This window comes from Pinus tabuliformis, chromosome 5_2, assembly GCF_031772625.1.
Source record: "Pinus tabuliformis cultivar Carrire ecotype Pingquan chromosome 5_2, CPIR1, whole genome shotgun sequence".
NCBI lineage: Eukaryota > Viridiplantae > Streptophyta > Pinopsida > Pinales > Pinaceae > Pinus > Pinus tabuliformis.
The window spans coordinates 1,147,634,834-1,147,659,472 of record NC_142306.1 but is presented as its reverse complement, the minus strand read 5'-3'; the positions used below and the strand labels follow the sequence as shown (position 1 = coordinate 1,147,659,472).

At 37.8% G+C, this 24,639-nt stretch overlaps 1 protein-coding gene across 1 annotated transcript; it reads left to right on the top strand.

The window, feature by feature from the left end:
- The first annotated feature begins 4,341 nt into the window (after positions 1-4,341).
- Positions 4,342-4,995, top strand: LOC149163237 (uncharacterized). Its single transcript, XM_089435384.1, has one exon. It carries the CDS (start codon positions 4,342-4,344, stop codon positions 4,993-4,995), a length of 654 nt encoding a protein of 217 aa, XP_089291510.1.
- The last annotated feature ends 19,644 nt before the right edge of the window (positions 4,996-24,639 follow it).

The following is a 24,639-nucleotide window of genomic DNA, read 5'->3' as shown; positions in this document are numbered from 1 at the left end:
TACAACAGAAAAACCCAGATATGTGATCTCAGCGAACAAGCTGGAAAAATACCGAAGTTACATGAGGGACCATGCCCTTATCTACAAGTTTGTCGGAGTCTGGCCGTCGGAAAGGGACCTCACCAAGTGGATACAGCAAAAATGGCAGCCTCAAGGCCACATCGAGCTCAAGCTGGGAGCGAAAGGCTTCTTTACGGTAATCTTCTTTAACCTGAAAGATAGAGAACAGGTTTTTGATAATGGCCCATATTTTTATAATAATGCCGGTCTGTTCTTGCGTTTCTGGGAAGACTGTTATAACCCAGACAAAGAAACCTTTCTGGCTGCTCCTGTCTGGGTCCGTCTATTTGGGCTCCCCACAGACTTCTGGGACCCGGATATCCTGGAAGGAATAGGCAACTCAATAGGAAGCTTTGTGAAGATAGCAGATACTACAAAGAAAGGTAGATACACCTCATATGCCAGGATTTGTGTCTACATGAACCTAGCAAACCCCATCCCCGACACTATAGAGCTTGAATACCACGAAGAGATCTGGCAGCAAAGCATAGACTATGAACATATTCCGTTTAGGTGTCGTAGATGCCATACCCATGGCCATCTAGCAAAGGAATGCCCAATAACCCGGGAGGAAGAAGAAATCAGAGGGCCCCAAAGAAACAAGAGAGAGTCGGATCAGGAGGAATTCCAAGAGGTGAGAAACAAAAAGAAAGCCAACAAGGAACCCCCCCAGAAAGATAGGAAAGGCAAACAACCTGACACAGCGAAGCCAAACAGTTTTGCTATACTGCAGGTAGAAGAGGATGAGGAAGATCAGCACATGGAACATCAGGAGGATAAAGGCTCAGATTGCAGTGAAACTAGTGAAAGGATCCTAGCTAAAAGAAAGGCCCCGAGTGAGACACAAGAACAGGAGAAGGAAACAGAGGAACAAACGGATCAGATGGAGACAGACCAGGAGTCCAGTAGGGAGGACCTAAGCCAGGAAGAGGAAGTGTTGGAAAATCTATTGCATGAATGGAAGAACCTGGATGAGAGGTTTATCCCCGAAGATCAAAAGAAGTTGTATACTGAAACCTTCCAACAATACAAAACCAAATTAGAAAAAGGCAAAGCCCCATCAGCAGAAAACCAAGAGACTCAAAAAGAAACCAGATTAGATCAGACTGGTCAAAATAAAGGGGGGGGAGAGGAAGAAGAAACATCAAGGAAACCATACAACTCATGGGAGAAACCCTAGTCAACACTAGAAAAGTAGTTTTGCTTTCAGCGGTGTTCCAAACCCTCTCTCAAGTTAATCAATGATTTTGACCTCATGGAATATCAGAGGCTTAAATAGTAAAGGAAAACAGAGATATCTGGCAGCTCGACTCAAACAAGACAAACCTCAGATCATGCTTCTCCAAGAAACCAAAATACCATGACAGAAAATGGAGGAAATCCTAAATAAAATAAAACCAAGATACAAACATGTCACTATAGACCCCAAAGGCAGTGCAGGAGGAATAGCTATCCTCTGGAACCCAGCTGAAGTCCTTGCTGACTGGTGGATAGGAATGCCAAGAATCCTCACCGGGCGATTTAGACTAATAGGACAAAGTGAATGGGTTGCAATCTCAACTATCTATGGGCCCCACACCCGTGCAGACAGAGACCTGTTCCTCACTCAGCTGACGAAGCTCCGAAGTTTACACCAAGAACAGAGATGGATCCTGGCTGGAGACTTCAACTTAATTGCTTCTCGAGAAGAGAAAAAAGGCGGAATAAGCAGGGAAGACACAAAAATGGAAAGATTCAGAGAAGTGCAGACAGAATTAAGAGTAGTGGATATCCCAACGATCAACGGAAAATACACATGGAACAACAGAAGAGGCGGTTCCAAACTGATTGCTTCAAGACTGGGCAGATTCCTCATCTCGGAACACATAATTGAGCTGGATATCTTTTATGAAGCCTCTATCCTACCCTCAGCAGGGTCGGATCACTGGCCAATAAAGTTGGAAATAGCCTTAAATAATCAGAGCAAAAGGAGACCCTTCCGGTTCGAGTCCTTTTGGCTCCGAGCCCCTGACTTCCTAGACAAAGTAAGAGGCTGGTGGCAGGACAACAAAAGTGGAAAGGAGGGCCTCAGCAAAATGCGCTCATTTCAGCAAAGGCTCAAAGAAATTAAAAGCAAAATTAAAAAGTGGAACAAGGAAGAATTTGGCAATATCCAGCAGGAGCAGGGCAAACTCCAAGCCAGAATGGAAAGAATCCAGCAGCAAATCATCTTGGACGGCCGAAGTCAGGCTCTGGCAGAGGAGGAAGGTAGAGTAATCACCCAATTAGAGGAAAGGAGAAAACAGGAGGAAATCCTATGGAAACAAAAATCCCGAATCCAATGGCTCAAAGAAGGCAACAAAAACTCCAAATTCTTCCACAAAGCCATGATAAATCACTGCCAACACAACAAAATATTCTCCTTGAAGGACAAGGAAGGAAACAGAGTGACTCAGCAAGATGAAATTGAACATCTTTTGGTGGAGCATTTCAAAGCTATACTCTCTGAACCTAATATCAACAGAGCCGAGGACATCGACAAAAGCAGCCACCATATTCCCAAGAAAGTCTCTAGAGATCAAAATTTGGCCCTTCTCTGGATAATCTCCAAGGATGAACTGGAGGAAGCAATAAACAAAATGGCTAAAAATAAGGCCCCAGGACCTGATGGATTCACCATTGAATTTTATCAGGCCACTTGGAGCTTCATAGGAAATGATCTACTTGATCTAGTGGAGGAATCCAGATGCTCCAAACGCATGCACCAAGGTTTGAACGCCACCTTCCTGGCGTTAATTCCAAAGTCTGGCTGCTCAGATGAACCGCAGGGTTTTAGGCCCATCTCCCTATGTAATGTGGTTTACAAAATCCTTGCAACTATCATTGTCAACAGGCTTAAGCCTATCCTGCCGGATCTCATTGCCCCAGAGAAAACTGGCTTTGTCCAAGGAAGGCAGATCACCGATGGCATTATAGTCGCCCAGGAAGTGATCCATTCCCTGAAAAGCTCCCGAGCCCCAGGCATGCTTATCAAACTGGATCTAGCCAAGGCATTTGATAGGCTTAGCTGGACCTATCTGGAAGGTATCCTAAAAGCCTATGGGTTTGATCAACGATGGATAAAATGGATCCTGTCTATGGTTAGCTCCCCCGTCCTGTCAATTCTCCTAAACGGCTCCCCCTCTGAAGCTTTCACTCCTTCCCGTGGGCTAAGGCAGGGAGACCCCCTGTCTCCTTTCCTCTTCATCCTGGCTGCAGACGGCCTAGGCATACTGGTTAAGGCTCAGGTTTCCAAATAACAGATAAAAGGCCTCCGCATCTGCGGAGAAGATATTCCGGTCTCCCATCAGCAGTTTGTGGATGATGTAATGCTTTACGGTCAGGCCACCCTAAAGGAGGCCCAAAGAATTATCAAATCCCTATCTCAATTTAGCAGAGCCTCCGGGATGGAAATAAATAAAGATAAATTGGAAGTGTTCTTCTTCTTCACACCTCCTTGGCAGTCCAAAAGTTCCTGGCTCGTACTCTAGGCTTCAACAGAGGATCCTTCCCCTCCAAATACCTGGGAGTCATGCTAAATGAGCACCAATTCCAGTCGACCAACTGAAATATGCTAATCAAGAAAATCCGCAATAGAATGGAGAACTGGACCCACCGCTCACTAAATGCCCCAAGTCGGGTAACCTTATTGAAATCTGTTTTGCAGGCCATCCCAAACTACCAGCTCTCTTGCCAAGAAATTCCTAAGGTTGCGAGCCAAAAGCTGGTCTCCCTGTTCAAAAATTTCCTCTGGCAAGGGACTAGCAAAACTAGAAAGTGGGCCCTTATCTCATGGGAGTGGCTCTGCCGGCACCCTAAAGATGGTGGTCTTGGACTTCGCGACCCCTTCGTCCTCAATCAAGTAATGGGCGCGAAGCTCTGGTGGCGGTGGCTTCAGGGGGGCCCTGACCTGTGGAAGATACTCTGGGAAAGAAAATACGACGAGACAGGGGAAATTGAAGACAAACTGAGAAGCACGACAGAGACCAGAGGTTCTGCAATATGGAACCTGGCTAGAGGCAACAAGGATTTGATAAGGGAGCAGACAAAGCCAAATTCTGGGAGGAATCCTGGCAGCAAAGAGACCGTCTCATTCAAAAAGACAACCTCCATGTCATCCTTACCTTTTCGACCCAGGCAGGGGCTTCAACTATAGGCAACTTCTGGAAGCCTGACGAGGCAGGATACTGGAGAAATTGGAAATTTAAAGAAGACTGGGCAGGAGCACCAGAAACCGACAGATGGCAGGATTACTATACAGAGATGGCTTCTCGGAAAATAGCAAAGAAAATGGGGTCTGACATTCTCAGGTGGGGCAAACGCATACAAGGAAATTTCACTACAGCAGAAGCCTACCACCTTCATAACAACATCAACCTTCATCCGGAAAACAATCAATGTAAAAATCTCTGGGAAATTAAGCATTGGCCTAAAATTTCTTTCTTCATTTGGACAGTTCTACACGGTAGAGTGCTCACCTGGGACCAAATTCTGCGGAAAGGTAGCCAAGGCCCGTCCCGCTGCGCCCTTTGCCTCGCCCAAGAGGAAACCATGGAGCACTTGATGAACCGCTGCTCCGTCAGCTCCTCCCTGTGGAACAACCACCGCAATTTGTTTGAGCGGCAGCACCGTAACCAGCAAAATATCGTAAGCACAATCATCAATTGGCCAAAGAAGCCTTACCTGAACCTGGTCGTTAACCGTGCCTGGCTCCTCTCCGCTGGATTCCTCCTCTGGAATATCTGGAAAGCCCGGAATGGGGCCATTTTCAAAGCAGAAACCAGAACTACCGCAGCAATCTGGGAGCAAGTCATCAGAAACCTCCGGGAAACAATCCTTTCGGAATGCTGGAAGGACGAAGACTGGAAAGTCTCGAATACGGAAGAAACCATCCTGGAAAAATTAGAGGTCAGATAGAGTATGGTAAACTGTGGGGATTCTCGTGCAGATAAGGCCAAAGAGGTGACTGAAAGCAACCAGTACAGATGCCCTCCACATGGATTCACAAAATTGAACTTCGACGGAGCTGCAAAGCACAACCCAGGCGAGGCCGGCATTGGCGGAGTCTTTAGAGACGCAGAGGGAAACACTCTCAGAACTTTCGCGATGGACTGTGGGGAAGCTTCGAACAACGAAGCAGAGCTGCACGCCCTGAAACGAGGACTGGAAATAGCTCTCCGGGCAAACTTTAAACGACTCCAAATCGAGGGGGACTCAAAGCTGGTAATTGACATGGTCAGGAAGCTCCAGAAGCAAATTCCAGCGGAAAGAATCAGCAAAAGCTGGAGAACCGCTTGGCTGGTAAGCGAAATTGGAAAGCTCATTCCAAAAATTGACTATCTCCTCCCGACCCACACCAGGCGCGCAGGTAACAAGCCAGCAGATTGGCTTGCGAATTGGGGCTGCCGGAACCGGGGCAAGGAAATTGATAGCGAGGGTCTGCCTCATTTGCATCAGGAGGAGAAAAACCAACTCTAGCAACTTCTAATCGATGATGCAGGAGGGAAAAGCATGGGAAAAACGAACGGCCAAGATCAGGCGGCACGCAGCGGAGGCGGAGATAATCTTCATCAGCAAGGCTCAGACAGCTCCTACGTGGGAAAAGGCAGAGGGGTAAGGCAGGCACATGACAAGCAGGTGACGGGGCATGGCTAGAATGGCCGAACAAGCAGAGGGGACATGCGAGCTAAGGCATCATTAAAGAAAAATCTAGAACCAGCTCCGGAACTCGAGATAATGAGCAGGGGAAGGACGACAGGTGGCAACAGGAGTCAAGTTAGGCTACGGCAAGAGCAGCCGGACAGAGAAAGGAATGATGATGCATGAAGTGGAAAGGACAATCCACGCCACTTTCTGAGATGAAAAAACCGGTTGGCGTGACGGAAAAATAAATGGACAAGCGGAGACCGGAATTTCTATAAGCCAAGTGGCGGCATGCTCGACACGACATCGAGTTAATAAACCCGAGAAAACAGATGGCAGGCTCATTCCGCTCAGCAAGAAGAATGACAAAGAACGGAAAGACGCCTGCTCATCTCTGCGACCAGCCCTCCTCGTCGGCCTCAGCAAGAAAAGGTGGTATGTTTCCTTCTGTCCTCGTCCCTCAGGCATGCACGCTTGTTTTTCTGGTCTTTTGGTCTGGCTGGATATGCTTTGGCTCTGTAAGCAGACCCCCTGTCGCTGTGAAGTTAAGGGTCCCTCGGGCTCCTTCTGGTTCCTCCTTTCCCAGTCCCTGGATGGGGAAGATTTGATTTATGGAAATGTTATGTCATGCTCCAAGAGTCAGGTAGTTTGGGGGGCTTCGCCATGCTTCTGGAGGGTCCTAGCACCCCTGTTATTCTCTTATCTCTAGTTTTCTACCGTGGTTGGCTCCAATTTTGTTCCCCCCCTCCGCTGACCAAGGCTGTCTAGTCTCTTTGCTCTGTTGGTTGGGGGGTTCTTCGGACTCCTGTAAAAAAGTAGCGGGTCTTTTACCAACGTGAACATAATGGCCCTGTTCTAATGTCACGTGAGACTTCCCATGCTAAGCTCGTCGCCAAAATGGACCAAACCCCGACCAGGCTCTATATCTCTTACACTGACTCTCGGCTTTCTGCTGTGACAGGTAGGACCAGAGGGAAAATGGCTCCAAGAAGGACCACTCCTAAACAGAAGAAGGAAGCCGACACCAGTAGTCAACCTAATAAAAGAGGCAGAAAGCCCGACTTCGATAAACTCCTTCACCTGATTGATGGGTACATGACTGGTATTTCTCCTGAGGTCCGCGCTCTCATCCATGAATGGGAACGTGAGCTGAGGGAAATAAGTGTGAACCAGGAGATCCCCCGTGAGGACTGGGCTATAATCTCCGACCCAGGCACTTCCAGAGGCAGGGACTCGTTATTCAATAGAACGTTACAATTCTACTGGATCATGAAGCATGTGGTTGGCAGGGCCATGGAGGTTAACCAAGCGGTGCGCGAAGAGGAAGATGAAGAACGCAAGCAAGCGGAAGAACTCCTCAAATGCCAACTGACGGAAGAATCAACCTCCATAAAGAACATTCTCTTGAAAGAACTTGCGGCGGTCCAAGTTCAAGTTTCCAGAAACCATCTGCTGCTAAAAAACATGGAGCAATTGACGTTGGAGCTCAAATGGGCCATTGAGCAGAAGATCCTGAAGCCGGGTGACAACGACTCTAAGCCGGCCCCGGTGAATCTGTCGGATGAAGATTAGTGGTGTGGTTATTTTCTTTACTGTTTTGTGATGAATTTGAACTATATCTGGATACCTTTCTCTATTACAGTAGTTAGCCTCGCTTTGAATAAGCAGAACAGTGGTTATGATAGGAAGAAAGAGTTAAACATTTTTAAATTTTGGTCTGGCTTTCAAGCCAAAAGGTGGCAGTCTAGTTTCCCTCGGGCAAGCCAGCCACCCGAACTCTAGTTTAATTGTATTTTGATGTTTTATGGAATGAAGAATGCCTAACCTTACAAAAAATAAAAATAAAAAGCGAATAACTAAGTGAAAACTGTATAATTTTAGCATTTACCATTACCATGAAAATTTAATATTTTCGAAGTGCAAAACTCTTCTCTTTAACAAAACGTAAGGGGGAAATCTTGAAAGAAGGAACCCATATTTTGTGACCCATGAAAACAGGTGTAACGAATACTCAAATGTATATTGAATATGGTAGTTGGAAAATACAACTTTATTGAAAAAAAATTGATGGCAAGGAGACGGACGTTTTCATTTCGTCCCCTGCAAATAATGTTCTCCACATGACCATATCACCATGTGAATTCTCATCTCTTGGTGGGTTATATTCATCACCCACGCTCTCTCCTCAGTCACACTCATTTCCGAGCTTCAATGGAAGCCCTAACAGAATCTTACTTGAAGTGAGCAACACCTCTGTATTGTCTATCTGAAGCTCTTTCTCAGTATAGCCATTTCATGTATTTGGCACCTCTCCTCACTCGAAACGACACCCACGACACCCACACTTGACAGATGCACGGCCGCTTTCTTTTTACTGCACTTCTTGCTGGAAGAGCGCAACCCCAATCTTACATGTGCTCTCGCTTCTGCAACAGAGGGCGAAGATCTGATCTGATAAACAGAACAAAGAACAGCCACATATTTAATTCACGCATGTAGGTTTCCGGGAAGCATTGATAAAGAAAAAGGGAAAATGTGCATAGAAAACTGAACATATAGGTCTCCTGGAAGCACTGATAAAGAAAAAGGGGAAATGTGCAGAGAAAACCGAACTAAAGCTGTGAATACTTACGACGAGGCGAGTGATGTCTTGGAGAGGCTTCCTCGGATGGGGCAATCGCAATACAGAGCCTGAATAATAAGAAGAGAATGGGGGAATGTTCTCCTTATTCCTCTTATGTCCTTCTTCTTCCTCTCTCACAGAAGAAGAAGAATTAGTCCCTGCAAGCTCTGTGCGAAAAAATTGTTGTTGGAAGTCCATCTGCATTTGCATTTGAGATAATGATATGCCAAGTATTAGCGATACTTGCGTCCCCTGCCTGCCCTGCACCGCACTGTAGGTAAAGAAGCGAAGCAGGCAGTGAGGAGAGTGCGAAGCAGACAGTGAGAAGGAGAGAAGTGTGAGATGTATTTGTAAGACTCAATTTGGATGATTTGATTCAATGGCGGGTGGATGGATTTCAGAATTTGAGATTTGGTGATCATGGAGGGAGACATTTGTGAGGTTTAATTCTGGGATAACAAGCGAGAATGGAAACCCCCAAATTCAACTCAAATGAAAAGAGCGAGGCGGAGGGTGAACAGCTGAAATTTGAAATTGGAGATTTAATAAGAGGGAAATGTCAACATTTTAACGGAAGAGATCAATTTAGAGACACTTTGATGTGGGCCGCTGTTATTTTTGTCTCATCTATGACTTTGTCGGTGGTTGTTTATCTCCCCTAAATTTAGAGACGACATCACTATCGCTATTTTTTTTTGGCTTCCGTTCATTTAAAAAATTCGCGCCTCGTCGAGAATATCACTCATTAACATTAAAATTATTAGTTGAATGGGTTCCCTTGGTTGGTGAAAGAAATTGAGCGGGTCCTACCTTAGCTAAGGCTTGTAACCCAATCACATGGCACATCCCTAATGTCACTCGCATCTTTGTAAGTGGGGAGAGAAGTTCCTCAAAAGATATAGGATTAGGATGCATGCTTTTTTCAATCCATGAATAAAAGTTTATATTCCACAAAGTAAGTTTGTGTTTTACTCATTTATATCATGTGCGGTGTTCATTAAAGAAAGTCTTTTTCCAAACAATTATTAATGAAAAAGATAAAGGTCATTGTTTATAAATATATATAAAAGAGAAACGAGGGTTATTATTCTTTTTATAAAATTGATTTTGGTTGTTTTACCACGCTCTCTCGAATAACAATGTAACTTTTTAATGCGTTCATTTTTTTTTCAAACATTTCATATTTAGAGACAGCCTATGATGCTTTGAACCCATATTTAGATACAGCCAACAGCCCTCTGATGCTTTGAACCACCAAATTTTAAAGACTTTCGAAGTGTACAAAAATTTCACTTTAATCGATGGTCTCACTTTTACTTTCGAAAACAATCTTTTTTTTATTAATTTTTTTTCAATTATTATTATATTAGCAATTGCTTTAGATGTTGCAAAAGAAATGCTATAAGGCAATAGCATATAACACTAACTAATACTTTTTTGACAACTCTTGAAAGATATAAAAATATCAACAAAAGGCAAACATTATGCTACAATGGAATCATACTCCTTGAGCCTTAGAAATCATGAAGCCTAGGTAAATATCTTGTAAATAAAGAGATCATTTTGGTACAATTCCTCCATATTTCTTCGTGATCACTTCCTCTTGTTATAGACAACCTTAATCAATACGAATCAATTTTTTTTAGTTTGAAACATGTGTCTACAAAGGACTATAACAATTTTGAATTTCTATGTGAATTAAAATCTACTCTTGAATAAAAATCCACATATCTCCAATCTAGAAATTCAACACAAGAATATCATCAACTACACCTCTTTTTGAGAAAATTGCATGTGTTTCTCTTTTGAATGTTGACTCACCTCTATATTATTTCTTTCATGATCCTTGAAACTATTCAAGGAATCGCATTGTTCTCTAATCTCCTTGGTGTCTTCCATGTTCTTGTATTAATCCAACATACTCTGCTTATGCAAATCTAACCCATCAGTTGAAAATAATGTAAAAATCATTCAACAACATTTAAATGATTTTATCTTGAAAATCAAGCAAGTGTGGTCCATAAGCACAACACATCAAAAGTCCACACCTCACCTTGGTTTTAAAATAACGACCACAAAATTTATATGACTAATAAGAACATGAAAGAATTATTATGATTTTTTTCATTTTAGACCCAAAAAACAAAACAAAAAACATAGAAATAAATTTGACAAAAAAACTGGTTGAATAAAAAGCATGCATTTGGAAATTGCACATAGTGAGTGGGTTTCAGAATTTGAGTTTTGAAGGTCATGGAGGGAGACATTTTTGAGGCTCAATTTCGGGAGAACGAGGGGGAATGGAAATCCCCCAAATTCAACACAAATGAAAAGAGCGAGGCGGAGGGTGAGCAGCTGAAATTTGAAATTGGAGATTAATAAGACGGAAATGCCAACATTTTAACGGAAGAGGTGAGTTTGGAGACACTTTGATGCGGGCCGCTGTTATTTTTGTGTAATCTATGCTGGTTTATCTCCCCTAAATTTAGAGAAAACATTACTGTCGCTATTTTGGTCTCCGGTCATTTTAAAAATTCGCGCTCGTCCATAATCTCACTCATTAATATTAAAATTATTGCTTAAATGGGTTCCTTGGTGACTGAATTTGAGTGGGTCCTACTTTAGCGAAGGCTTGGAACCCAATCACATGGCAGGGGATATATTTTTAAACCGGTTTGGAGTGACCCATAGTAAAAGCCAAGTATTAACCAAGCCAAATTCCACATAAAAGGGGAAAAATCGCACATGCCTAGTGTCAGTGGGGAGAGGGAAGTTCCTCAAAAGATATATTCCACAATGTTTTTTACTCATTTACATGTCGATGGTTATTATGTGAGGTGTTAATTGATTAAGTTTTTTTCCAAACCATTATTAATGAAGAGATAAGGGTGATTATATATAGTTTTTTTCCTAGCCATTATTAATGAGAAATGAGGGTTATTATTCTTTTTATAAATTTGATGTTGATTGTTTTACCTTCTCTCAAGTAACAATGTAACTTTTATACATATTTTTAGTTTGTTTATTATTTTATCATTTTATTGCCTTAGCTCTAAAGCTCAATATATAAGAGAGATGTTGTCATGTAATGTTACATTAAAAAATATTAAATAATATGTAACTTTAAATTAAAAAATATTAAATAAATATATGTGTTGGCTAATATATATTGTATATTTTGAAGATATGTGTAATATTAATTAAAATAAATATTACTTTAAAAAATTAATTAAAATAAAAAAATTAGTGGCTGCTAATATTAACAAACTCAATTTTGAAAATTAGGTAAAGGAAGAGGATGATTCAATTGGCCATATCTTGTAATAATAACCAGGTAAATTTTATAATAATAATAATATCTCGGTAAATTTATATTTCGTGTCGTTGTTTTGGTTGTGTGATTTATGTAATAATAATAATTAGGTAAATTTCTATTTCGTTGCATTCAAGTTTTGGGTTGTAGGAAGGTAAACTCAATATAATGGAAGGTGCTCAACAAAATTAGTAGGAGTGAGGGGAAATATTGACTAGAATGTAATACTTATGGTGGGGTGTGCTCGGAAATATTAGGTAAAATTTAATAATATTACATTTTAAATTAGTATTCCCCCCACCCCTTACCACTATTTATCAAGTGGGGGTGGTTACAAATATTGGGTAACATATAATATTGTAATATTATATTTTATGTAATCAAGATATTTGTAACAATTAGCATAAATGTGTTCCCTCTGTAAATTTAATTAATAAGTTAATAAAAACTTAATATTTACAATATGACAAGATTTTTAATCATGAATATTTACCAATACTGTGGGCCAATACCCACAAGAGAAAGATAGAGAGGGAGATGAGGGAAGAAAATTATAATCCCATGGGCTACTACCATGGTTTATCAATACTATGGGCCATCTAGACTTTTGATTATTATGTTATGGATCTAGGCTTTTAATTGTTACAATACCATGGCTTATCTATACCACAAGCCCAAAAACAATAACTTATTTCAAAATAAAAATATTTTACAATTAATTTAATTTAATTTAATTTAATAACATTTTTCAATTAAATCTAAGAGCAAAAAGGTTATAATTACTTTTGAGGTATATCTAAACCCTCCATCCTCACAACTACTAACAATATTTTCATAGAGATTAAATGGAGGTTTTAATAAATTAATAAATGAGAATACTTTTATATGTACATATGTGAAATTTATATAATATAAATAATATTATATAGAACTAGGATAGATGCATCTCAACCAAGGATCCAAGCAATGTGAGAAAGAAAAGTGATTAACAATGATAGAGGAAAGATAGTGCCTGATTCTTTTAATTTTTTTATTATTGTATTTTCTTTAACGTGATTGATCCAAAATATAGGTTTAATATTTTACAACCAATTATGTTTTTTTATTAATTTAGATACTTTCTTAAATACAATACAATGGGATCGTATTTAAAAAAGAGAGTGAGATGGAAGGGGGAATAGAGTGTGGGAGAGAGACATAGAGGTGAAAGACACTGTGAGGGACAGAAAGGAAGAGAGAGAGGAGGGGGAGAGAGAGAGAGAGAGAGAAGGGGAAGAGATAGAGAGGGAAAGGAAGAGGGAGAGATAGATAGATAGATAGATATGGGGAGAGAGAGAGTGTGTGTGATATATGTTTAGGTGTGATATATGTTTAGGGGGTTGAGATAGAGAGACAAATAAGGAGAGATGGAGGGAGGTATAAATATAGATGGCAGGGGGAGAGAGGAAAGAAGAGAAAGATAGAGAAAGTTAGGGAGAGGCAGATAGAGTGAGACAGGGGAGAGAGGGTGGGGGGGGGTGAGAGAGAAGGAGAGGGGAGGGAGATAGACACAGAATGGGAGGTGGAGAGAGAGGGAAGAAGAAAGATTCTCACAGAGACAAATACAAACATAGAAGTTAGATCTAGAAAGTCATGAATATTTTAGATTTTCACTAAAATAGATGTATTGATTTCAATGTAGTTGTTGATTTCTAATCCTATTTGATCACATGCACTATATGCATTGATTTCAGTGTAGATTTCAATTTATAATTCTATTTAATACCTTACACTAGATGCATTGATTTCAATGTCGATGTTGATTTCTACTCCTATTTGATTGCTTGCACATGATGCATTGGTTTCAATGTAGATATTGATTTCTAATCATATTTGATCGCTTGCACTAGATGCATTGATTTCAGTGTAGATGTCGATTTGTAATCATGTTTAATACCTTACACTAAATGCATTGATTTCAGCGTAGATGTTGGTTTCTACTCATATTTGATTGCTTGCATTAGATGCATTGGTTTCATTGTAGATATTTATTTCTAATCCTATTTGATTGCTTGCACTAAATATTGATTTCAGTATAGATATTGATTTCTAATCCTATTTGATTGTTTGCACTAGATGCACTGATTTTAGTGTAGATGTTGATTTTTGACTTGATGCAACAAGATGTATGATGTACACTAATTTCAAAGTAGTTAGATTAATAGTGTGCATTGATTTCTGTGTAAGCACATCTCTACCTCCTCCATCTATATCTCTATCTCCCATTGTCTCTCAGCACATCTCTACCTCCTCCATCTATATCTATATCTCCCATTAGCACATCTCTACCTCCTCCATCTATATCTCTATCTCCCATTGTCTCTCCTTCTCTATATCTCTATCTTAGCCCCTAAACATACACATTCTCTCTCCATATCCCTCCCTCCCTTTCCCCTCCCTCTCTCTTTCTTCCCCTTCTCTCTCTCTCTCTCTAACATTTCTTTCTCCATATCTATATCTCTTCCTCCCTCCTTGTCTTTCCCTCTCTCTTATTCCCTCTCCGCCCCCATCTATATCTCTAACTCTCCTTGTCTCTCCTTCTCACCCCCAAAACATACATTGTCTCTCTTAGTGTAAGCACATAAAAATTATTCAACCATAAATACAATACTTGAATTTTCATCCTAAATAAAATGTTTGCTTACCCCAAATGTTTGCTTATTGAAACTATAAACTATTTATAATTGGGTACACTCCTATTATTCCCATTTTCCATCATTCAACATTGTTAATTAGTTTGCATTCAAATGCAGTAACAACAAATAATTTACCATTGAAAATTATTTGGGGTTTAACATTCCATAAGTCACAATGATTGAAATTGGAGAAAGCTACTATTAATATTGGAGTGCAACAAAGACAAGGTGTGTTGTTTACTACAATAACTCGAGTTAAATATTTGAATGGTCTATGATTCCAACAGAGACGAGGTATGTTGTTAACTACAACAACTCGAGTTAAATATTTGAATGGTCTATGATTCCAACTACTCTTTTCATATGATCAATATGAGAAAATGGAAAAACTAATAGGTGTGGCAATAGGAACAATATAAGGAAATAGTTTTAGATTGATTGCAATGAAGATTGTTTGTAATTGACTATATTATTACTATTCACATTTTCTACATATTAAAATTGTTATGTTGATACTTCGCACTCAAAATTTGTATTCATCATTTTTCATCATTCAAGTTACTAACAGTGTCTCTCATCTCAACACACTGATGTAACTAAGAAAATTTAAATTAAATTGACCAAATTAATCTTAGACATATTTAGCATATTTAAAATGATCAAAATAATTAGATGTTCAACAAATTTTGTATGACCTCACACAACTGAAACTAGCCTAGATTCATCTTAACATTGGATCTATCAAGCGTCAAGAGGGATCAAATCTCTCGAGGTGCAAAATTTAATTTTGCACTCAAAAAATAAGTTTGCACCTCTAGAGATTTGATCCCTCTCAATGTTTGATAGATCCAATATTAAGATATATCTAAACTGATATTTAAATACAACCTATAATACTTTGAACCACCACCATATTTTAAGGACTTTGGTAGAATAAAAACCTTCACTTTAATAGATTGTGCCACTTTTACCTTCGAAAACAATATTTTCTTCAATTAACTTTTTTTCATTTACTATTTAAAAATATAAAAAGTACACTATTGGACTATAAATAAGATAATATTGTATAAATTTTCTTTATTATAAAACTTAAAAGGTACGCTTTTCATTTCATTGGTTTTCTCATATAAAGTTTTTTAAAGTAATAGGATGGGTTTTTGTTGTTTTTTTTAATTAATTATTAAAAAATTACATGGTTAATTTTTGTATATTAAGTTATTTAATAACAATAACATAGTAAAATATATTTTAATGTTTGATTATTTAAAAAATAAAATCAATAAAATATTAAAAGAAATTCATAAATAATTTTGGTATCATATAAATTTATTTTTGTTATTTATATGGTTTGCACATAGTATATGTCTATTTAAAAAAATTAAATTAAAGGGACACTAAATACAAGAAACGTGGTAACAAGTTTCAAATATGGAAAATAAGCATAGATAAAGGTTCATTGTTAAAGAAATGGTAACAATGTTGGAATTTCAAGAAGTTTATATACCAATACACGATGGGTAAAGTGGTAACAAGCTTCAAATATGGAAAATAAGCATAGATAAAAGCTCATTGTTAAAGAAGTGGTAACAATGTTGGAATTTCAAGAAGTTTATACACCAATATATGATGGGTAAAGTGGTAACAAGCTTCAAATATGGAAAATAAGTATACGTAAGGACTCATTGATAGATAAGCGGTAGCAATATTATAATTTCAAGAAGTCAATATTTCTAAGGGTGTGGTGAGAGAAAAAGATCAAGCCCTTTTAGAAGCACCTAAACTTTCATGAAACATCATAAGATCTTATGGAGTTAAGGGGAGAAAATAAGTAATATGTGAGAAAAGGAACTCCAGTCACATGTTTTTTAGGAACTTATTTAAACAGAATAGGAAGGTTGATATTTTGGAATTATTGTCATTAATGGTAAAGGGAGAAAAGGAACTCCAGTTACATGTTTTTTAGGAGCTTATTTAAACATAATAGGAAGGTTAATATTTTGGAATTATTGTCATTAATGGCAAAAAGTTAATGTTTTCATTAATGTCATATTAAGGCATTACAAGTATAATAAAAAAACAGGTGCACAAAATGGGTGTATAAAATTGGTGGTTTGGAATTCCATGGTATTGGGTTTGGAAGCCTATAGTATTTACCCATGGTATATGGAAAAGTGAAATAAAAGGGGATTTAATTATTAGTTAATGGGTGTCATGTCATGTCTTTTGAATTCACATGTCCCTTCACCAAGGGTTATGATAAAGTATAAAAATAGAATTTATTAAAGAAAGTGTGTGGGTGAAAATGTAGTATTCTTTTGAAGAATTGGATGAGCAAAGAATGAATATTATTCCAAATTTAAAGGGGAGAGTGAAAAATTAGTTTTAGACAATAAAGTTTTGAGGAAACAGAGGCAAGATCTTTGTCTACATGTGGTAAAAAAAATAGGCAATGTTTGTTATACTTTTTGAAATATGCCCTACAAAATTTATTGTTTCTAGATGCTCCAAAAATGAGTTTCAAACGGGTCAGTTTGACAGTTTCATTATAACTCATTTTGTGGGATGTTTAAAACTATGAATATTTTAGGAGAACGAGATGCGTTCTTTAGGTACATGTACTCAAAATTTCATATAATGATTTGTTATACTTTATGAGATATGCCCTATGGAAATTAGGGTTCTTGAATGCTCCTAAAATTATTTTTTGGGATCTTTCAAACCATCAAACTTTTAGGAGATAAAGGAGAGATCTCTAGATACAGGTGATCAAAATTTCAAACGTTTTTTCATTGTACTTTTGGAAATATGCCCCGTGGAAGTTAGTGTTTATGAAAGGTCCTCCAATTAGTTTCAAATGGGTCAGCCTAGCATTGTTTCTATAACTTTGTTTTTGGGACTTTTCAAACTATGATTTTTTTAGAGATTTTAAGAGACATATAGAAATACTTATAGCTTCAAAGATATGCCTTATGGAATTCATGGTCTTTTAATGGTCCTAAAATCAGTTTTAAAGAAGGTTATCTTGTTATTTATTTCTATAACTTTTTTCTAAGACTTTTCAAACTACAAAAAGTTTAGAGATTTGAGGAGGCATATAGAAGTACTTTAGGTAAAAATTTCAAAATCAAATTTGAAAAAATAGATACATGTAATGTTGTACAAGTTCATTCTTAGGAAGAGGCCAAAATTGACAAGCTTTGGAAGAGTTCTCAAATCTAGTGAAGCAAAAGTAACGAGTATACCTAATGAAGGCAGAAGAAACAAGAAAACATGGTGAAGGTAGAAGAAGTAACCAAACTTGGTGAAGGTAATGTGAATGTTATCACCTTTTTAAGAAGTTATATGCACTAAAGCAGAGATGTGATCAAGGGTTATTGCTCAAAAAAAGGGATTGATGTGTCTTTGCTAACTTGATACTTAGCAGTGGGGATTGTTGTCTCTCGTAGGTTGGTGCCTACTGTTGAGAAATTAATAAGGCTATAATTAGGATGATTTCTCTTATACATAATAATTACTTGTGATGCATTTTTACTTTTTCTTGATTATTAGCTTCTTCACTTATTATTATGTTTCTCTTATCATCAAAGAACTACCAAAACATGAAGATCAATAGTACACAAGAACACAGGATGTAGGCTGCAAGCCAGGGCCAAAACCTCTCCTATTGAGAGAAAAACCCACAAATATCTTCTCTTTTTATAGATTCATCAAATGACGAATTCCAAGTCATCTAGACCAAGACAAATACCCTTCCAAGACCAAGCCAAACCTTCTTGATTATGTGCTTCTTCTATCCAATTGAAACCCAATCAAATCTATTCCAGCTACACAATTTCAACCCCTAACTATAGAATTTTGGCCTTCACTGTAGGTCTGAAATTTTCGACCTCTAAAACAGTTGTTGCTTCCACATGTGTGAGGGAAAATAGGGCTTCCAAGGCTTCCTTCCTCCTTCGTTTGGGTTTCTTCTCCTTCTAAGGTTAGTAGGTGACCTAAAAGTCCTTTATTTCACTGATATTGACCTTCTTTCTGCAACTTGACAATTCGGCCCTTTAGTTGTAAAACCCTAGCCTTATCTTTATAAGTAAGAGAGAGAGAGCGAGAGAGTATCAACCCAAAAACTTCATCCTTCTTCCTTCTATGCTTCTTTGCTTTTCTTTTTTTTGCCTCTTCTTCGCTTGGATGATGAGGAGTGAGTGAGTGTCCATAGGAGGTCAAGTTATTTCCTATATATAGGCTTCCATGGAGGACGACATGCCCTAATGAGGCCACCTTCTTAGCTGCCAGGCCGACTTGGTCTTAGAGGGGACACTTAAATACCAAAATAGTTATTTTGACATGTTACAAGATGCCCAATGGGGTCTTCTTCATATGACAATGACTCTATTAACTTCTTAACTATTGACAAACCTTATAAGCACTTAATGGGTGCTTGACCTAAAAATAAAATGACCTTGAGCATGAAACCCATGCTACAAAAAATAATATTAATATTTTTTCTTTCTTTTTACAATATACAAGAATCAAGAGCACATTTCATATTTATGAAGACCATACCTAGTTACATATTTCAACACTCCCTCTTACCTAGGGAGGTATTCATAATGGTACATGGACATTCTCGTACTGAAGAGATCCCATAAGAAGAGTCAGATTGGTAAGTCATCTTATAAGCTATTATATCATCTTATCTCATTGCATCTAATCATACCAACCAACATTGTCACATAGCAAGGCCTTAACTAATAGCTCTATCTCTCCACAGGATCTGAGCACAATGTTGGCGAGATAATGATTGATAAACACCATCATCATTGTATCTTAATGCACATACCTCGCCCTAATGTTCACAAGGTATGTCATTTTAGGACAATTCTTGTCTTGGAATAACACATCCTCAAGGAATTTCCTCTTTGACTACTCTTACCTATTAGATGCCCTACCTCATCCTCAAAGAGTGTGATAAATCAGATGCTTACCCTATCCTCCATTCTTCATAAAGTAAAGACAATAACAATGTGTCTATCTTTCCCTATCAACTAGGGAGGAAATATCAACTAATCCAACCTTGTCCCTCAAATATACAAGCTTATTATTAGGAAGAGATTTTGTCAAAATGTCAACTACCTGCTCATAGGTGGAGATATACTATAGCTGCAATATTCCATCTTGCATCAGCTTTCATATCTAATGATATTTTTTGTTATGTGCTTTGTCTTTCCATGGAATAATGGGTCTTCAACAAAACTTATGCAATTAGTGTTATCACCATGTATAATTGTAGGGTCCATCGGTCCTTCAAACAATTCAGACAACGACTTCCTCAACCGGACAACTTCTTTACTAACTTCTCAATATGTAATGTATTCAACTTCATCACTACTCAAAGCAATTGACTCTTGATTTATACTCATCCATGATATCATAGATGATCCCAAGCTAAAACATCCTCCTATAGTTCTTCTTCCATCTGTCTCATTTCCTCTCAAATCAGAATTTGTATATCCAATCAATTGGACATCATTATTTCAATCGTACTTCGGGCAGTGATGGATCATTCCTTGTAGATATCTCAGTATGCGCTTGGACGTTATCCAATGGTCATATTTAGGCTCTATTTAAAACTAATTTAGAATATTCACTGCAAAAAAATGTTTGGTCAAGTGTTCACAAGATACATCAGAGAGCCAACCAATTGTCTATATCTTGTAGGATCCATAGGATTGAATCAAAACTTATTAACCTCTTCAAATTTGTGATCATGGGGGTTGTCATAGGTTTGCAGTCCATCATGCCAAACCTTTGCAACATCTTAATCACATATTTTCCTTGACCCAAATATATTTCACCAGGTCCTTGCCAAACTTCCAACCCCAAGTAATAGTGCATCAACCCTAGATCCTTCATATCGAATTATGTTGCCAATTTCTTCTTGCACTCTTAAATATGACCTTCCACACCTGTTATGAGAATATCATCCACATATAGAAGAACGATTACGAGTTCATCCTTCACTACCTTGATATAGAGATTCAGATCAGCAAAACTCTTTGAAAAACCCAATCTTTGTAGATATGTGTCCATCCTTGCATACCAAGCCCTTTGAGCTTGCTTACGACCATAAAGTTCCTTCTTCAACGTGCATACTTGAGTCTCTCTATTATTCACTTCAAATCCCAAGGGTTATTCTATATTGACTTCTTCATCGATTATACCATTTAGGAATGTTGTCTTAACATCCATCCCTTTGATGGATGTTCCATCCCATAGATGTTGCCAAAGAGACCATCGATTGTATAGTTGTGTATCTAAATGTAGGTGCAAATGTCTCTTCATAATCAATTCCTTCTTGTTGGGAGAAACCCCTAGCCACAAACCTTGCTTTATATTTGTCAATACTTTCATCTGCTGCATGTTTAATCTTGTAAAGCCACTTGGAGGTCACCACGGATTTGTCTTTCGGCCTAGGAATGATTTCCCAAACTTTGTGGTATACCTAGGGGGGATATTATGGGGTACAAAGGGAGGTATCCAAGGTAATAATGAGATGTAAGGATAATAAATAAATGGATCATAATTAATAAATAAAGTGGTTAACCCACATCATGTAAGGGACCACAAGTAGTTAGGAATAATGTGATAAGCCCATTGTATTAGATATATGGTATTGAAAGAACCATGGTAATGACCCATGGTATTGTATGTATGAAGCCTATATAAAGGCTAGAGACTCCCCATTGAGAGATGTCAAGGATTATTGTATTGGCAAGCATATGGCTTGTGGAGTGTTCTCCTTCCTTAAGGAGTGACTGTATGGTGTTACCCTACCACAATGGTAATAAAGATATGAAATTTACTTATTTATCTCTTGTTATTTATGGTCATATTTCTATTTTCATATATTGGCATGTCAAGTCTACTACAAGTGGTATCAGAGCACTTTCTTGGGCAACGCGGGGAGATTTTTTTTTTTTTTTTTTTTTTTTGCAGGAATGTTTTGGGGCGGTGAGTTTGCAGATCATATCTGAAACTTCTGGTGCAAAATTTGCATAAACCAATTGCAAATTTGGATTATTTGTGAAAAAATACCCAATTTCAAAAAACAAATTGGCCGAATCGGAGTCCAGATGAAGGAGATATCGTTGATTTAAAAACCAGTGGTGTTGCAGAAATTTTTTTGATGACAATTCATGGATGGCATATCTATAGTCGATTTTTGTATTTTTTTGTGGGGAATTTTGAGAAACTAATTATAGATCTGAGATCCTCTTAAAAAATTACCCAATTAAAAAAAATAAAAAATAAAAATAAAATAATAAAATAAATAAAAAATAAAATAAAATGAGGCAAATCGGAGATTGGATGAGGGAGATATCGCTGATTTAAAATCAGATCTTTTTTTCAGAATTTTTTTACGGCAGGATGGTTGCAGAGCGAATCTGAATTTTCAAAGTGCCTAGATAGAGATTTCTATCACATGGGAAGATGCAAAATGGTCATTCCATTTCCAAAAACAGGTTATAATAAGGATTCTAAGCCATATTGATCGAGTTGTATCCATTTTAAATTTTCGCCAAAGTAAGTAATTTTTTCAAAACCCTCTTCATGGCTTCTAGCAAGATGTTTTTTTACAGGAAAAGATGATGGGCTGACTATTGAAAAATTTATACAATCTCAGAAGAGTGACCGCCCATAGTTTTGGAAGGACTCCATAGGGTATTATTTGAAAGGTGAGGCTGCTATATGGTGGAAATCACTTAACAGTGAGATTCTGAAGTTATGTCATCCTGAAGAAATTGAAAAACTCTTTTTAGACAAATGGTCTCATACTAGAAAGAAAGAAAACAAGAAACCTAAAGGGTTGTTTTCTGTTGGTATCTCCTTATTAGAGTTTGATGGATGTATTCAAAAGGAGAAGATCATTATGCCTATCAATCCTAGTTGCAAGTATAATTTAATCAATGTTAATGTGGTAAAAAAATTACAAGTTTCAGTAAAACATATTGCAAAGTCACAGGTTGATAATGAGGATGTTCAAATTTATAAAGATTCGAAGCTTTCTATGGATAAGTATGTGTTGCATTATGATTTTTATACTTCAGATATGGATAATATGGATGTTGTTTTGGGATATCCTTGGATGGAATCTGTGGGTACTGACAATATTAATGTGCAGAAGAAATTCATAAAGATCTGGTATAAAAAGAAGAAAATTACATTGCAGGATATTTCCATTAAGACCCAAGTAGAGACTATGGAGGCAGAAGCACAAATCTCTAACGACACGGACACATCAAATGATGAGCCTATGATGGTCAACAACCAAGCAAAAACATCAAACCAGGTACCAAAAAGAGCACCAGACACCACTCATGCACCAATAATAGAGAAATTAACGAAAGATATTCCATCAGTTGAAGCTTCAACATATCACCACCCACATCACCTAGCAAGACCACAACCAACAAGGTGGCAACAAATTAGCAACAAGGACAACAACCCTAGGACGACTAATAGAGTGGTGCAACGATCCACCCATGACAAATTAACATAGAGGAGCCATCAGGTTGAACTTCCATCTCAAGTGAGCGAGGCACCAACTAAATCGAGGGTTCACCTTTCTCTTGGATGGATAGATGCACGTGCATGGTACCAATGGACTATTCTTTTGATTAAATCTTATTATTTGTGTTCTTCTTATGTTTTGGGGACAAAACATGTTTAAGGGGGTGGAATGTAGTATACCTAGGGGGGATATTATGGGGTACAAAGGGAGGTACCCAAGGTAATAATGAGATGTAAGGATAATAAATAAATGGGCAATAGTTAATAAATAAAGTGGCTAACCCGCATCATGTAATGGACCACAAGTAGTTAGAAATAATGTGATAAGCCCATTGTATTAGGTATATGGTACTGAAAGAACCATGGTAATGACCCATGGTATTGTATGTATGAAGCCTATATAGAGGCTATAGACTCCCCATTGAGAGATTCCAAGGATTATTGTATTGGCAAGCATATGGCTTGTGGAGTGTTCTCCTTTCTTAAGGAGTGATTGTATGGTGTTACTCTAAGACAAGGGTTTCATATTAATAAAGATATGAAGTTGATTTATTTCTCTCTTGTTATTTTTGGGCGTATTTCTATTTTCATATATTGGCAGGTCAGATCTATTGCAAACTCCATTCTTCATTATTGATTGATATTCTTCATTCATAACATCATTCAATTCTTGATGATTGAAAACTTCTTCAAATGTGGATGGTTCTGCTTCAATAAACTTTGTCATATAGGTTGCATACCCTGAATATATTTTAGGCTTCTTACTCTCCCTGAATGTACCTTTAGATGTTGCAAGTCCTTCTACATCTTGAAGAGTAGACTTCAACCAATTAAGTCTATTTATACTTTCAATAATGGTGACTTATTGTATAGGTTCAATGGGACCTTCTTCTTCATAATTGGAATCCTATTCCTCCCTAGAACATTATTGAAATATAGGTAGTTCTTCATCATCAGAATTAATCGAGAGATCTTTAGACTTCTTATCTGCAATGCTTTCATCAAAGATCACATCTCGACTTACTTCAATTTGGTGCCTCTCCTTTATGTAGATCATATATGCCTTTAAAGTGTTACTAATAGCCAACAAATATGCCTTTCATGCTTGTAAGTTCCAATTTCTTTCTTTTATCTTTTGGAATGTGAATGTAGATGGGGCAACCAAATATTTGAAGATGGTCTACACATGGTTTCTTACCAGTGAATTCTTCTTCAGGAGTCATGTTATCAAGTGACCTGTGAGGACTTCGATTTTGAATGTAGGCAATTGTTTTGGATGCTTCACCCCATAGAAATTGAGGTAAGTCTTGATCATGTAATATAGCTCCAACACTTTCTTCAATTGAGCAATTTTTTCATTCTGCCACTCCATTTTTCTCTGGGTTATATGGAACAATCAACTCCCTTTTAATTCCAACCTCCTTATAGAAAGCTATGAGATCCTTTGATGTGTATTCTCCTCCATTGTCATATCTTAGTATTTTTATCCTTATTTATGTAATATTTTCTACTTCTACTTTAATTATTAAAAAATTTCAAATACTTCATTCTTGAACTTTAGAAAATATATCCAAGCTTTCCTTGAGTGGTAATCAATGAAATTTACATAATGCAGATGACCTCGAAGAGATTTTGTAGACACAACAACAAAGACATTAAAGTGAATGAGATCCGGGATTTCTTTTGATCTTGAAGCATTGCTTCCAAATGGTTTCTTAAATTTTACCTAATTCGAATCCCTT

Bases quoted from the DNA above. Each gene is read 5' to 3' on its own strand.
- LOC149163237 (XM_089435384.1), top strand. From the start codon at position 4,342: ATGGCTTCTCGGAAAATAGCAAAGAAAATGGGGTCTGACATTCTCAGG.